Source organism: Gouania willdenowi, chromosome 22 (assembly GCF_900634775.1).
Source record: "Gouania willdenowi chromosome 22, fGouWil2.1, whole genome shotgun sequence".
NCBI classification, from domain to species: Eukaryota; Metazoa; Chordata; class Actinopteri; order Blenniiformes; family Gobiesocidae; genus Gouania; species Gouania willdenowi.
In genome coordinates this window covers 3342836-3358788 of record NC_041065.1, presented here as the reverse complement: position 1 = coordinate 3358788, position 15953 = coordinate 3342836, and the positions used below count along the sequence as shown (strand labels likewise).

The following is a 15953-nucleotide window of genomic DNA, read 5'->3' as shown; positions in this document are numbered from 1 at the left end:
TGTTGAAAAAACAAACAGAAGAGGTAGGTAAACCTCATATGTATTTTTATTAGTACTGAAAATGAGAGCAAAAAAGCTAACATCCTGTTAATTTAAAAGAGTTGGTTCGACTTTATTCAAATAAAATTTGAATAAATTTGCCATTAAATGTTGTTTACTTGTTTGTTTGTTTAAATCTATCATTAATTATAGACGATTCTCTAACAAGAAACATCAGAAATCTGTGAAATCTCACCTGTTCTGTCCAGTATCCAGGGATTTATTTCACAGTCACACTGGTTGAATTATTATTTTGGATAAAAAGTCACTGAATCGTTTCTAATTATTCCAAATGAATTAATATCATCCTTGAATGGAAAGGGCAACAATGAATCATAATTCAAATCCAATCATTGCTAAAAGAAATCGTTACAACCCTACAGAAAAAACAATCACACCTTCATTATTCTTCAGGTTCCCCAGTGACTCACAAACACACTCACTGAATAAACACGATGAAGACCCGACAGATGGACGTTAAAGTAAAAAAACAAAAACAAAAGTGACACATAAAAATGACTCTGCTCGTGTATTTTTGTGAAAGTTAATCTCAGTCACAAAGTACGTAGACCTAAGCTGAGGTACTCAAGTGAATGAAAGTCGATAAAATGAAATCCATTAAACATATCAGTGTCAAATGTTACAAGCAAAAGACAAAAACAAAATCATGGATGAATTATTTAAGTGTTAAAAACAGAAAGTTACAGATAACTTGGACTAGAAGATGATTTAGAAAGATATTTAGAACAAAAAGTAGGAGTTTTAGAGGTTGCACAAGCTGCTCAAAGTTTCCTGGAAATTGGCTGATCAGATATACATTATACACATATAACATTATTCAGAGATTCCACCAGATGTCAACAAAGTTTGTTTTTGCAGAACAAAACCACAAATGATTCCAATTTTTTTGGCTCGCTATGTTATAGTATGGAGCAATTTTAAGTGTCTTGTGCCTTCTAAATAATAATTCATTTGCATAAAGTTGGGACCGAAATAATTTGGCCAGATATGGAACCAATTACAGGGTTCAAACCTAGATAATCTAAAATAATATATATATATATTTTTTGGACCACCCTAATATCCATTTATATATAAAAATCATTTTCCATTTAGACTAAGATTTATAAAAACTCATTAGTGTTAAGATGTAATGAACAACTAAATTTCTCTAATTTTGGAGTCATTTTGTGTATATTTCTGTCATTTGAAGGCAGTTTGTGCATTTACTTTACACAAAATTAAACCAAGGGCTGCATCTGGCCCCCAGTTGTCCATGAGGCACTTGCAGAGAAACTGATTATTCCAAGATAAAGACCTTTTAAAACTATCTTTTTGTTAGTGTTCTTTCCCATCCTATCTATTTGTATCTCTGTGAGTGTGCGCTTTACCTGCACATCAGGCTCCTCCCCTCGGTGCTGCCCTCTGGGTAACCTGTGAGGTGATGGAGGCAGAAGTCCCAACAACTGAGCCTGCAGCGTCTACGAGCACAGCAATGGAAAGTGATTAGAGACCCAGGAGAGCATTGATTAGCAGCTAGCAAGCTCAAATTGTTATCATGACTGTATTCTTAACAAGTTCGAACGAACTACGGCAGGGCCCGCGGAACAACTCCGCGCCAAATAGCACGTACCACATTCCCGAGAATTCAGTCAAATGACTGGGTTCCACCGAGTAAAACAAATAAAATTGTGTAACGTAAAATGGTAATCTACGTTGAATTGCCTTTGAAATGATAAATCGCACAACTATGTTCCGATAAATTTAGAAATTACCGGAAAAAGGGGGTGGGGCTCCAGGCCCCTAATCGAATTGTGCCAGGCATAATCATAATCTACGTTGAATTACCTTTGAAACAATATAACACACGACTATGTTCCCATAAATTTGGAAATTACTGGAAATGGGGGGGTGGGCCCTCAAGCCTAGTTTAAAAAAAAGGGCTGCAAGCTTCTCATCATATTCATTCATTCATTAGCCTGGCCTAATAAAAAGTAACTAAACCCCAAACAAATGCAATTAGTATGAAGTCATGTCGTTGATTGATTCTAGTCCAACTTGTAGTCATTTTAGTGAACGGCCTTGTTGTAAATGTCATACTAACGTACAGTCTGACGTCTAACTAAGTATGTAGTGTGTTCACATTAAAAAGTATGAAAAGAGGATGTATACTACTGTATATGGGGACATTTTTTATTTTTAGTCAGTAGCACAATGGAGGGTCTCTGAAAATGTGTGAAATATGTGAATGAAATGTGTCCACGTGAGTTTTATGGATCAAATGAGCACATGTTGATATTCTACTTGGTCACTTTCTCACTTCAAATGTTTCCAGAACATTCAACGGTGGAGAATCAACAGAGATATTTAGCCTCAGTGTGGTTCAGGTTTTTGTTCTTGTAGGTTCCAAATGCATCTTGGGAAACTTGGAAGTATACTTCAGTGGGAACGCTCATCATCCTAATCATACTATAGTATATAGTAGACAGTATGTACTCATTGTAGTGACATTTAAAACACAGCCAAAATACTTCAATTTGTCGTATTTTGTTGTGACTGCCCTCTATGGGTTGAAACCCAGCTATTACAATCAAATGTTGCTATTGGCTAGGAATGAAGGATTGTGATGTTTTGGTGGCTTTTTAAGCCACTTCTTACGTCAACTTCTATTAAACTATCAGCTTGGGACTCTACAATCTTTGGTGAGTAGGTTGTACTGAGACAATTGTGAATAGAGAGGAATAGTGAGTGTTGAGTAGCTAGTTAGCATAGCATAGATTGTTCTTTGGAGATTTTGTAGTATAGAATAGGTGGTTCTTAAAGGATCTTCCACTGTTTTTATAGGTTTGGCCAAAAACCTTTAAAATGATCTATGTCTAACAAAACACATTATTTTGCACCATATTCATTTAAATGGGGCTATTTTACAGTTTTAGAGCCTGTGTTCCTCCATCTTGAAATCACATTATTGATGATGTCACACGGCCCCACTGTCTGTAAACATCCCATTGTTTTCTATTGGAGTGAAGGACTTTGACCCAAAAGGACTTCTATTCTCAGGGTGTGTGTGTCTTCAACAGTCCAGGGTTCTCGCTGTTAAGTGTAGCCCCCCCCCGACATTGTAATTTTAATCCCCTATGGCAGGGGTCACCAACATGGTGCCAGTTAGCCCACATATGACCTCATTTAAATTTTAAAAGCGCGTCTTGGAATCAGTCTTTTGAATAAAATGTTATTTCTTGTCTCTACAGTGTGTGTGTGTTTATTACAAAAAAAATACAACTTTAGCTTTACTTCCCTAAATTTGGCCCTCAGAAAGTTCAAAAAGTTCTTATGCTGGTGGCACTCGTTTGCGCGTCACATGATCCTCCTGTACTGTGAAAACAATTTTTGCAGTCGATGATTTACTCGCTAACTTCAGCCACCAGAGCATGTAAGTGCACTGGTTGGGGGAGAGTAAGGGTCCCTTAGGAGAGCTCTTCTTCTCTGCTTCATTGTCTACTAACAGTCACAGTTTTTTTTGGGTCACAACTGTGTTTATCCTCTTTCGGTAAACAAAAGAGGTTTACACCGACATCTTTAACTTTTCCTGATTATTTAGGGCAACCAAAAGCAGCACAAGTTGTCATTTTGACTGAAAAAGCTGCTAAATGATCTAAAAATCAGGCTGAATGATTCACTCCAATAGAAAACAATGGGCATCGCCCACAAATCAAGGCATTTTTTAATATCCTCCCCCTGGCGGCAGGTCAGAAAACCCTGGAGGTTTAATTCTCTTTAAGCTTCAGAAAAGACAAGAGGGAGAAAGTAGAAGAAGAAACCTCGAGCAGCTGTGTTGACAGCTGTTCTATCCGAGTCTTCAGAGCCTCGTTTTCCTGCTGAAGGTTCTGAAGCTCTGAGAGACTTCCAGCTTCGCCCTGAAAGAAAAACCAACATGATAAAGATGTTAACTTACATTCTGAACTGTTTAAGGGCATTGTCTGCAGCTCGTACTCTGTTCATCTTGCTTTGTGCTTGGAGCTCCTGTTTCAGAGAGACGTTCTCCTGCTCCAGAGCCTTCATCAGGGAGGACGAACTCTGCTGCTTGTGCTGCTTCAATGATACAATGGTAGCATCGAGCTGACAGACCTACACACATTTAAACGATTTCAGTTAACCACAGGTTGCTTATTTCTTCCTGTCATGGTGGCTCCATGCCCACCTTCTCCCTGCACTGGACAAGGTCTCCTCTCATACTGCAGACCTCTGCATGAAGCCTCTTGTTCTCCTGCCTGAGGTCGTGGTCCATCTCATCCCTGTAAAGCGTCTTACTGTGATGCTGCAATGCCCTCTCCAACACGCGATTCTGGAAAGGACAAAAATCACTGTCACTGCTGCTCTGACTTCTTTTTCTTTTCTACAGCTTAGATCTGCTCACCTTATCATTGGCGTTCTGCAGCTGCTTGTTCAGCACTGCCACTTCCTGTTGGAGGGAATCTCTTTCCTGCTGCAAAGCATGAAGGTCTGATTTCAGACGAGAACTGTGAAGGTTCAGAGCCTGAAGAGTTTTGTCTGCTAAGTTCACCTGGAACAGAAAGAAAATAAATGTAATCGAATACGGCCCTTCTCGCCACAGAGGACACACTTCCTGTGGTGGTTTCTCCACTTTTTTATACGTTTCATTGAATGAAGTCTGTTATATGTCTTATATTATATGTTAAAGATCATTTACATCATAGTTAGAGAATAATAAAAGCAGATATTAACAAAATGAAATTATGGCCTTTAAAAGGGCTCCAGTGCCTGTATTCACAAAGCTTCTGAGTCTCTCAGAGAGCTCCTAACGTAGCCAAAAAATACCTAGCTTAAAAGTGATTCAGGACGTTTCTGAGAGCAGGACGGACAGAAACTTTTATCTTAGTGAGGAGGTGTTGCTGGGTATGATACAGTCTGCTAAAAGCTGTGATTGGTTGTTAGACGAGGCTCAAGACTACGACCAAATTGGTCGCATATGCGACTATTTTTTCAGTGTGTGCGAGTGAAAATTTCATCTGGTCGCATCTGTGCGAGTGTGTAGGGCAGGGGTCACCAACCTTTTTGAAACCAAGAGCTACTTCTTGGGTACTGATTGATGCGAAGGGCTACCAGTTTGATACACACTTAAATAATAATTAGGGAGATTTTCAAAAGAGCGGGGGTGGGGGGGGGGGGGGGGGGGGGTAGTTTGCTTTTTAAAGAGTAAATGAAATAATTCAATTTCACAGTGTTCTTTTATTTGAAAAACACAAAGTAAAGAACAAATTCCACAGTACCCGTGCAAATGGTAAATGGTGGTAGTAGTAGAATAAATAAAATAAATAACATAAAATTAAACAAAAAAGGCATACATTGCATAAATTATCCATCAATCTATGCAATGTATGCTTGAAATAAAAATAATCAACAAAAGGAAAATTAAACATAGCCTATACCGATTACACCTCTTCTTATGCGGTGTAATCGTCATTATTATTACAACAATATTATTATTACAATAACATAATTAATTAATTAATTATATTATTGTCCGGCTGGGAACGACGCTCAGTGAAGGATGGTCCGCCCGGACAATGTCGGGCAGAAATTAGGAGAAAATCGGGAGGGTTGGCAAGTATGTATTAAACACAAAAAACACTTTACATTTTAAGTGTTTATATATATGTATTGTCATTTCTAAGTTACATGTAAGTGTGATTTAAACAAGAATAGCTAAATAAATAAATCTATATATATTGTGGCAGCCATGGAGGGGAAGTCGTCTGCAAAGGATTGTGGGAGTGCACAATGGTGTTCTGTTTTAGCACTTTAGAGTGGAATTGTGCACTTTGTTTAGCCATGTTCTGAAGTGGCTGTTAAATATAAGTTGTGTCTTCATGTTATGTAATGAAGAAGGTGCGTTGTGTTTGCACCGTGTGTCAGGTCTGTGTGTGCAGCAGTGACTCTGCACACTGTGCATGTATAGAAGCTTAATTAAAAATAGCACCACCTGCAGGTTTGGGTGTGTGTGAAAAGTAATCAGTAGTCAGTGTCTCGTGCCTTCGCATCGATCGCCACAATATAAAAGCTCACTGGTAAGTGCTGCTATTTGAGCTATTTTTAGAACAGGCCAGCGGGCGACTCATCTGGTCCTTACGGGCGACCTGGTGCCCGCGGGCACCGCGTTGGTGACCCCTGGTGTAGGGTGACCTTATTTTGAAAATGAAGAACGCGCTGAGTGAGCATACACGCGCAGCGCATACACTATTCCACACCAAAGAGGAGGACCTCATCAGAATCAGCATGGAGGGACCAGAACTGATTGAGTATGGTGCAGCTCTGGGGCCTAATGTGGCTCTTTGACTCTTTTGCAATGGCTCCCTATAGCTTTAAAAAAAACTTTTTTTTTACAGATTAATGATTAATGACAAATAAAATCAAGATATAACAATTTGTTAACCTAAAATAAATCACGTTGTCCAATGACTCAGCACATTCCTACTTCACCTCCTGCAACATCTACAGACCATCAACTTTCCTGCACCTGTGACTAACCTTCAGTTTTAAATCCCTGGTAAGATAATTAAACCAACATAAACACTATTCTGGAAGATAATAGAGATTTTAATTGTGTGGGAACAGATTCATTTAACCACCAATGTACAGGTTAAATATGTATGTTTTATGTGTGGCAAGAAATTAGTAATTAACATGTGTTGATCACATGATCATGTGTTATTATATTCATGTTACTTTTTGTAGCCTTTCAAATACATTAACTAAAAAAAAACTCTTCTTTATATAACATTGTGTTCATGTAAACTGAGATGTGTCAGAATTTGAAGATGAAAGATACTGTTTTATTTCTTGTTGTCAATTTATTTTAAACTCTTTTTAAGTTTCTATTTACATGATCAATAAAATTCAAGTCAAATTAAATCAAACATTATTCTATATCATTTTAACTGTATATAATTTAGATAGGGTCTATTTCTACGGTTGTCGTACAGACAACCCCCGGTGCTATTGGTACGTTCACCGAAGTACACGTCTTAGAGTTAGGTTATAACCTAATATCGCAACAATTTTTAGGGTTAGGTTTATGGTTAGGTTTAGTCTTAGTCACATGACCTAAACTGGCCAATGATACGGATATAATGTCGGTATATTGATACGGCAACCGTACGGGTAGCCACTGCCTATAATTTAATCCACTGTATTGTCTTCATTGAGAAGGTATTTATGGCTCCAGGAGGACTTTAATCCAGGTGAGATGAGGTTAAATGGTTCCTTGTAGAGTAAAGGTTGAAGACCCCTGACCAGGGGAAGAGGGTTAGGAGACCCCACTATCAGAGCTGGACAATGCAGATGTTAAGTTGGTTATGCTACTGTTAACTTAATTCAAGTACAGCATTTCTGCAAAATAAAATAACAGAATACATGTAACCTGTTGTTATGCTTTGCTGTTATTTAAAACATTTTTGTTACGTCTTCTTTTAAAATGATATAAAATAAATGAGCTGTTATTTCAGCCACTGCTTGTTGCAGAAAAACTTAATATTGACACTAAAACATTAAAACATTTTGCAAATATATCTCGAGTCACTGTCAAACTTTACTTCCACTACGATACGCCAGTTAAGTCAACTATTCATCAGCATGAGTGGCTATGCTCGTACCTCGTTCCCATGGCGATTGTTATATTGATTCACTTATTGATGTTAACTGTCCACGTTGGTCATTTTACTGCTTAATGTGTTTCATATTAATGGTGGAGCAGACAGCTTTCGCTCTTTTCAAAATATAAATAAAAGAGAATAAAGAGAGAAACTGGGTAATGAGATCACGGCACTAGGGAAGAGGCAGACCTGGGAGCGCATTACCAAACAAAATAATGGATCGTTCCCTCTCCGTGTGCCCATAATCAACGAGTGTGAGACGCTCTGCTATCTACTGCAATCTAAAGCGAGAGCATAAGTTGTTCTTAAACAGGTGAATGTTGTAGTCTACCATTAAGACTTATTAATATCAAAGTAAATGTTTTAAAATGATATATGCTCATTTACTGAACTGTTTAGGGGCTGGATCTCCAGCTTCCTGCTCACATGAACGCCTTGTCTTGTGACGGTGCAGTTATGCAGACATGAGTGACGTCAATAACACAAACAATGCCATGGAAACCCACTATGCCCATGAGTGCCCGTCTGTTGCCCTGCAATGAGTGAGAATCCAGCTGAAAACCAACAAATCCATCCATCCATTTTCTGACCCTCTTGTTCCTTTTCAGGGTCACAGGGAGCAAACAAATCACACAGCAATACAAGGCTGTGAAAACACTGTAATGGACTGATTCAGCACTCTGCTAATACGTTATACTGTGTGGAAAAATACACGCATCCCTGATAAAGTCAACCACAAACATCATCTCTGCACGATCGAGCCTGTAGCGTGTTATTAAATCACTGTGAATACAGGCACAGTTCTGTGTCTTGTATGAATAATACATTTTTTAAGAGGAAGCAACAGGAATATGAATCGTTGTGACTATAGTGCACCACTTCAACCTCTGAAATGAGATGATTCTCCCACAACGTCATGAGATGAGTAGCTTCTACATTTCCTCACGCTTAGACGCCCTCACACCTTTTCCTGAGCTTTGGCGAGCTGGTTTCTGAGGCCCATAGTCTCCTTATCCACACTCCTGCATTCCTCCACGAGGTGGCTGAGCTGGCTCTCCATCCCGTCTTTCAGGTGGGCCTGAAAAAAAAACAACAAATGTTGCAAATTAAACACAAAACTCAAGCTTGAGGACGAGACTCATCTCAGGAAACAGATGTACATTATCGTTCAAAGGCCACTTGTCGTATAGGCCAAGTATCCCATCTACTTCGACAGGGGAAGTTAAGACTTTTTGGGTCTCTGACTTCCTGTCCTCACAAAAAAACTTGAATTTTATTCCTGAAATGAAAATGGTAATATTTAAATTATTTTTTATCATGTAGGAAGCAATACAAGAACTAAAAGAAAAGTCCTTAATAAGAGAAAGTTGTACAAGTGGTGGAGAGCGCTCACACACTCAAATCAATGCTGTTATTTGTCTGAATTTAATCCATTTATTAGTGTTTTCCTCACATTTTGGATAAATATTAATGAAAAGGAATCAATAAAGGATTCTGGTGTCCACATGGACCTTATGCAACCAAAAATTATAAAATGACAAGGAAAGGTATATTGATCATTTTAAATAAAATTAACTAATATGATCCATTTATTACTGTTATTAGTTATCAGTTAATCACTCGCCATAACGCCCGGTCCACGCCATGCAACAAAAATGGTGGATATGAAAGCGAGCTTCACTCCCATGCTTGAATCATAGCGACAGTGAAGCTACGCAGTCACTCCTGTGCACACCACAGTTTACAGCAGGCTTACACCAAGAAAGACCTGTGTTTGTATCAACTGTGTAGCACATGGGAAAGGGGCGTGGCTGGAGGGTTGGCCTGTGCTATCCTGGTTACTTCATGAGGAGTCAACGGACCTTTGTAAATACATTTATATGAAAAAAAAACTACCTGACTTGTATAGCACCATATACAACATTTATGACAAATTCTACAGTTCTACATCATCAATATACTTTTGTACAACTGAAAGAATATTATTTTTAAGCTGATACAGAACATGTGTCTGATGTCTTGGTTCCTGTGTTTAAAGGCTCACCTTCTCCCTGGACTCAGAGAGCTGCTGTGACAGCTGGATATTTCTTTCTTCTAGTTGTGCACTGTCCTCCAAAGCTTTGGTCAACTCTGCCTCCAGAGCAGACATACAAGCTGCCAGCTAACACAAAACAGCCACCAGTTAACTACGCGCTACCACTAGCATGCCAGCCCGGGGGTGTAGCACGTGCACAGCCTCACCGTGGTCCTCTCCTCCACTGGGAGCGCCTCTCTCTTTCTGTTCTCCAGCTGCTGTCGTAAGCTCTCCACATCAGCAGAGATCCTGGCATTTTCCTCCGACAGGACCTTGTTGTCGTTCTCCAGCTTCTGGTTTTGCAAACGCAGCCCTGAAATCTGAAGGAAGACGATTACATCTCTGAACTACAAAGCTTCATCTTTGTTGCAACCCATATCTTTGTGTGTTACCTGTTTTTTTCCGTTCTCTGCTGCTTTTTGAGCTGCAAACTTCTCCTTTTTCAGATGATTTAACGTTTTTCTAGGATCAGACATTAGAGGACTCGGTTAGCTAGCAGGGCACAGATAAATAAATAAATGAGGATGTGTTTGGGGCTTCTTACAGCAACTTGTCGTGTTCCTCTTTCAGGTCCTCGTTCTTTAAAGCAGCAATTTTCTGGCTGAGGACAGCGTTTTCATCAGCGAGCCGATGAACTTCAGATCTACACACACAAAACTGAGTTAACAGCAATCACACAATACACATTACATTACACTGCAAAAACCCACAAGTTTTACATATCTGGTTTCTATGGAAGCGGATTAGGGCCAATTTTGATGGCGAAAATAGTTTTGAGCAAATCAAGAATAAAGACGAAATGTCGAGATTAAAGTTAAAATTTTGAAAATATCGAGATTAAAGGCAATGGTTTGTTAATAAAGTCAAATGTACAGAAGCTGACGAGGGCCAATTCACCATGTGACAACAAACAGCAGATTGTGGCCGTGTATCAATGAATGCGTTAAACTATACTTCGAAGTTGGGTTTAATAACAAAGAGATTCTCTTTTAGCTCATAATCACAAATGAATCTGTTTAAAAGGAAAAAACCAGTGAAGTTTGGAAGATGTGGAGCATTCAGTCCCTCTGTATCTATTGAGGAGCTACGTAAACACATTAAGGACAGTTTAGAAGGAAAATTTTATTGTATAAGGTGAATTGGCCCGAGTCGGCTTCTGTAGATTTCACTTTATTAGAAAACCTTCGACTTTTATCACCATATTGTATTTTGAGTATATTTTCAAAATTTAGACTTTAATCTCGACATTATTCTTGATTTGCCCAAATTATTTTCTATATCAAAATTGGCCTTAATCCACTTCCATAGGTTTCTAATCACAACATCCCGTCACCCCCAATTGTTGTTATTGAGAAAGAAATATATTTTCTCAAAGGCAGTAAAAACTGTTGAGTTTTTGCAGTATATCAGCTTTACTTAGTTCCATAAAAGCCTACAGTAACTACATACTGTAGAATAGGGTTTACATGGACAGAAGTGACTTAGTTTTTTATTGCACTTTTTACTACAGGGTTCAAAGACCTAAACCACAACCAGCTCGATGCGTTGCTCAGAGGATTAGGGAAGCAGGAACACTATTGGAATGCGATGACAGATAAAAGGAAACTCAGGTGGGAAGCAGGGCTAACTGGAGACCAGGGTCAGGATTCTATAGTCTTCTCCATGTTACCTATGAGCCTGTGTTGTTTCATCCAATGTCTGGGACTGGTCCTGCAGCTCTGAGATGGCTAGGCGAAGTTTGCCATTCTCTCGCTCAAACTCCAAACAGCAGTCGTCCAAGTCAAATGCTGCAAGGCTGCTGACGTTTACTTCACCGTTTGGACCCGTGAGGGGCATTTCTGAGCCTTCAGAATCTAAATCCATAACTGAAAGCCTCCCATTCTGCTTCATGTTTTCCTCTTCAATCTTGCCGATCTCGTCTTCCGCACACACCTGCCGACTCCGGACATTGTGTAAAACATTAATCCCAGCTTCAAGTAGCCAAATGTTTCTTTTAAGTTGATCGTTTTGGTCTTTTAGTTTGGCATTTTCACACAAGCATTCTTCATACTGGATCAATAGATCTGCCATCTTTAAAGCCTTCATCTCGCGGTCTCTGTTGTGCTCCATCAACAGCAGCAGTTTCACTTTAAGGCTGTAGTTTTCTTCTAGAACCTGGTGGAAAGTTTTGATCTTCTCACTGTTGTAAGACAATAGATTCTCAAGTATCTCAGTCTTCTGCTGAAGCAAAGAAATCTTCTGGTGCAGAAGGATGTTCTCTTCTTTGACAGGAGTGTGTGCTGATTCTAGTTTGTTGCCTGAACAAGAGCTCCCACATTCTACAGCAACTCCTTGAGGTTTATTCTCCTCTGTACTTGCTTCAATCCGCTGATTCCCACCATTTTCAAACACCTCATGTGATGAAATCAACTCGCTGTGTGTCTCATTTTGGTTTCCATCAAGTAAACAGTCCCCTGGAGCTTCTGGGTGATGGTGACTAGTACAGGGTGATGAATCAGAAAATCCATGATGACCATCATCAAGCTTGGGGTCTGAACTTTCAAGATGTCCATCACAAACAACTTTAACGTCAAGATCCAACTTCTGAGAAACAACGGCATTTTCAGTTCCTAATTGACAAGTCTCCTTCTCGTCATTTTGAACAACATTTTGGTGTCCATCACAGCAGTTAAGTCTACCATCATCAACATCACTGGCAGGGTGACTTTCTGTCTCATCAGCACCATCATACACTGCAGGAGGAAGTTCATTGTCAGTCTCTGCATTTCCATCTTGCACAAGCTGAGTAAGAAAGTGGTCTGCAAACTCAGAACCACCTTCTAACATCTTCATTTCCACAGAGGCATCTTCCACTTCACCTCTAGTTACTGGTCCATCATCTTCTCTCACCTCATCTCTGTCTTTACCTTGACTTTCTTTAAGTAGCGTCTGAAGATTGTCTACATTTTCTTGCAGCTCCGCCCTTTCAAGTTTAAAGTCCACAGTGGCTTGTTTGAGAAGCATCTCCAGCTCTTCGTTCTTCACCCTTAGAACATCGTACTCAGTCTGCAGCTCCATCCTCTCTGTGATCATCTTGTCAGAAATGGAGAGCATCTCACTGTATTTTGCCTCCAGTTCAGAGTAGTTGTTAAGAAGATCTTCCCTCTCATCTTTAAAGTCCTCCACCGTTTGGTTAAGTAGAAGCTCTATCTCTACAGCTTTGTCCTCAGACTGAGAAAGAAGCTGTTGTTTGGTGTCCAGGCTCTCCTGGAGTCTGTTGTGGAGCTGCCTCAGCTCAATCTCTTTAGCCTGGGCCTTACTAAAAAACTCATCCAGCAGCTGTTTGTTTTTTATCCTCAAGGCTTCGACCTCTTCACTATGCGCTCTTTGAAGATCTTCTCGTTCTTTGATCCACTGCGCACTAAGTCTCTCCAGTTCTTGTTCCCTGGTTTCCACCACCATCATGTGTTGCTCCTCAGCTCCTTGGAAAGCATTTTGTTTCTGAGCCTCCCACTGGACTTCCTTTTCTGCGTGCCTTTCGGAAAGCTCCTTTAGCTCAGTTTGGTAGTGCTGCTCCACTTTCCAAACATCTGCTTGAAAATGTTGCGTCATAGATTCCTGGTCACTAGCGAACCGTTCCGCCATTTCTTTGATTTTCCTGTTGAAGCTGAGCTCCGTTTCTCTCCTGTACATAGTCATTAACAACCGTTAAAGCAACCATGTTTTTTTAGTCTAAAGGCGCTTACCAACCTATCAACCAACCAACCTACCAACTGGCCGACTGAATCCTCCCCCTGAACTGAGAACACTTCACTCATTGTTCAATTTGAAAATGGAAGCTTCAAATAGAATAAAAAACTTCACCGTTGGTGTGCCTCTCCATTTTTGAAGGGGATAAGGTTTAGCATGACCTGGCCTTTGTGATTTGCAAAGTTAAAGTTTACAGGCAGATCGAAGAATGTCTGGCAGCTCTGAACTACATGGCTGTGTTTTAAAAGTCACACTCCGTACTATCCACTACAAACACAATGAGTGTATACTGTCTACTATACACGATTAGTATGATTAGGCTGATGAGCGTTCCACTGATGTATAGTTCCAAGTTTCCCACGATGCATTTGGAACCTACAAACCTGAAGCATGCCGAGGCTAAATATCTCTGTTGATTCTCCACCTTCAAAAGTTCTGAAAACATTTTAAGTGAGAAAGTGACCAAGTACCAAGTGCTCATTTGATCCATAAAACTCATGTACAAACTTCCGGTTAACTTCAAAACAAGACAAAAGGAGATGTTTGATTTTTAGCTTGAAGCCGGTCCCAGGACAATTTTACTTTTTGCTTGCAATGCATCATGGGTCATTTCAGTATGACTAGTGTGCCCACCGTACATACTTAAAAAATGTCCCATATAGTATACATCTGGGTATTTCTCGTGTACTCAATCTTTTCATACCATCTCCTGTGAACGCACTATCTACTTATTTTGAGGTCAAACTTATTACGAGTAGTACGTTAGTATGACATTTATAACACGACCAAAGACACTTCAATCCCCGTCAGGTTCAAAGCCGACTGCAAAATCACATTCACTCATTTGTTGTTCCATCGTCAAGCAGTCATTGTTTTATTAGTAATGCAAAGATGAAGCTTCTTTAAGCGATAGATCAGACATTGGCCACTGGCAGTCCCTAATTTTGTGAGGCCCCCAAAAGTAGCGACTCCAAAAACACAAAGTGACAGAAATATACAGAACAAAACAACAAAAAAATAAGTAGATAAATACACAAAATAAATGCAAAAAAAAAAAAAAAAAAATTACACAAATTGACGGGAGTTAATCACTATGGTAACTTAGGCTGAACGACTAACCTGGTCAGGACCAGGTTTTGCTCAAGTTAAAATCTGAGCGAGTATGAAAGTCCCGCCTCTTGACCAATCAGTTCTCTTAGAAAATAACCTGTCCAATAAAAGGAGGATCATTCTGTGAACACAGCACTTTGTGGATCTGATGTGACGGTGACAGGACAGAGAATATTCATCCTTTCATTTACCCGATGACATCCTATAGGTAATATATAGATTTTTATCGGATGGACTGACCTATATTAGTCAGCTGATAAAGCCTGCGTGTGTTGGACTCTTTCAGACCGATAAATTAATTAATTCATGTATTCTGTGTTGATGCAGAGCCTCGGTCCTGTAAGTTAATCTAAAATACAAATATATTCCACCTTATGATGCAAGCTGGTCTGTATGAACGCAGCATCAGAGCCACAGACTGTACAAGGTAAAAGTGAAACTGATAAGAGTGTCTGTTTATTCTCCGTTTATAATCTTACTAATTTAATCATTAACACTCATCAATGCCTGCATTAATTATATCCTGCTTTTACTGCAGCAACAGTGTTGTTTTTGGTCTGAATTATGGATTTTAATTATTCATATTCTTGAAGAATTATTCATCAATTGTGACGTAAGTTGTTCTCTCCAGTTTTTCAGTGATTGTGATTATTTTGATGCTGTAATCTCCTCCTCTGTCACAAGAGTGCGCACGTAGTCAGTGTGATATCAACAAGCTGAATTTAACGAGTTGTAATCGAGATTTGTAGGACAGCTTCTGTCTGACGGAGAATGTTTGGTTAGGTGAAGCTAACGGAAATAAATCCATGATAGTATTATCTAGCTTTGTAGTAAAGGCCCGAAAGGACAATATAAACACACATAACATTAACAACAATAGAAATATACAAAGATGACAACAAAAATACACAAAAAGACAACATAAACACTCAAAACAACAATAGAAATATACAAAATTGACCAGAGAATACATGGGAAAAAAAGTAACAAACATAACAATAGAAATATAGAAAATGCACATTTTGTCCTGAGGCTGATAAATGACTACTACCCTACACTTAAAGGTCGGTAAGCGCCTTAATACTAATGAAAACTACTACTACTATACCTTAGATAAACAAATCATTCTATTGTGTGCGATAAAATTACACACAACGATATCCAACATTTGAAATTGAAACATTTAAAATTATGTTGCAAATGTTCAGAAATCTTCCCCTCTAATATCCTCTCATAATGATTGAACACATTTGTTTAGTTAGTTTCAACACCTTCAGGGCTAGAGGCAGTGAAGCAGCACTGAACTGATGAAATCTCCGCCATGCTTT

The 15953-nt window shown here is 39.2% G+C and overlaps 1 protein-coding gene across 5 annotated transcripts in view; it reads right to left on the bottom strand.

The window, feature by feature from the left end:
• Positions 1 to 15953, bottom strand: part of nin (ninein (GSK3B interacting protein)) — a 60580-nt gene that overhangs the window by 7082 nt on the left and 37545 nt on the right. For 3 of the 5 annotated variants that reach the window (XM_028437809.1, XM_028437810.1, XM_028437814.1), the window contains exons 17-26: positions 10331 to 10429; positions 10179 to 10248; positions 9954 to 10106; positions 9757 to 9873; positions 8677 to 8790; positions 4457 to 4603; positions 4241 to 4384; positions 4033 to 4167; positions 3861 to 3956; positions 1431 to 1520 (exon numbers count right to left, since the gene is read on the bottom strand). In XM_028437809.1, the coding sequence (XP_028293610.1) occupies positions 1431 to 1520; positions 3861 to 3956; positions 4033 to 4167; positions 4241 to 4384; positions 4457 to 4603; positions 8677 to 8790; positions 9757 to 9873; positions 9954 to 10106; positions 10179 to 10248; positions 10331 to 10429 (1165 nt within the window). The remainder of the gene's footprint in view (positions 1 to 1430; positions 1521 to 3860; positions 3957 to 4032; positions 4168 to 4240; positions 4385 to 4456; positions 4604 to 8676; positions 8791 to 9756; positions 9874 to 9953; positions 10107 to 10178; positions 10249 to 10330; positions 10430 to 15953) is intronic. The other 2 variants (XM_028437811.1, XM_028437812.1) reach the window with 2 other exon arrangements.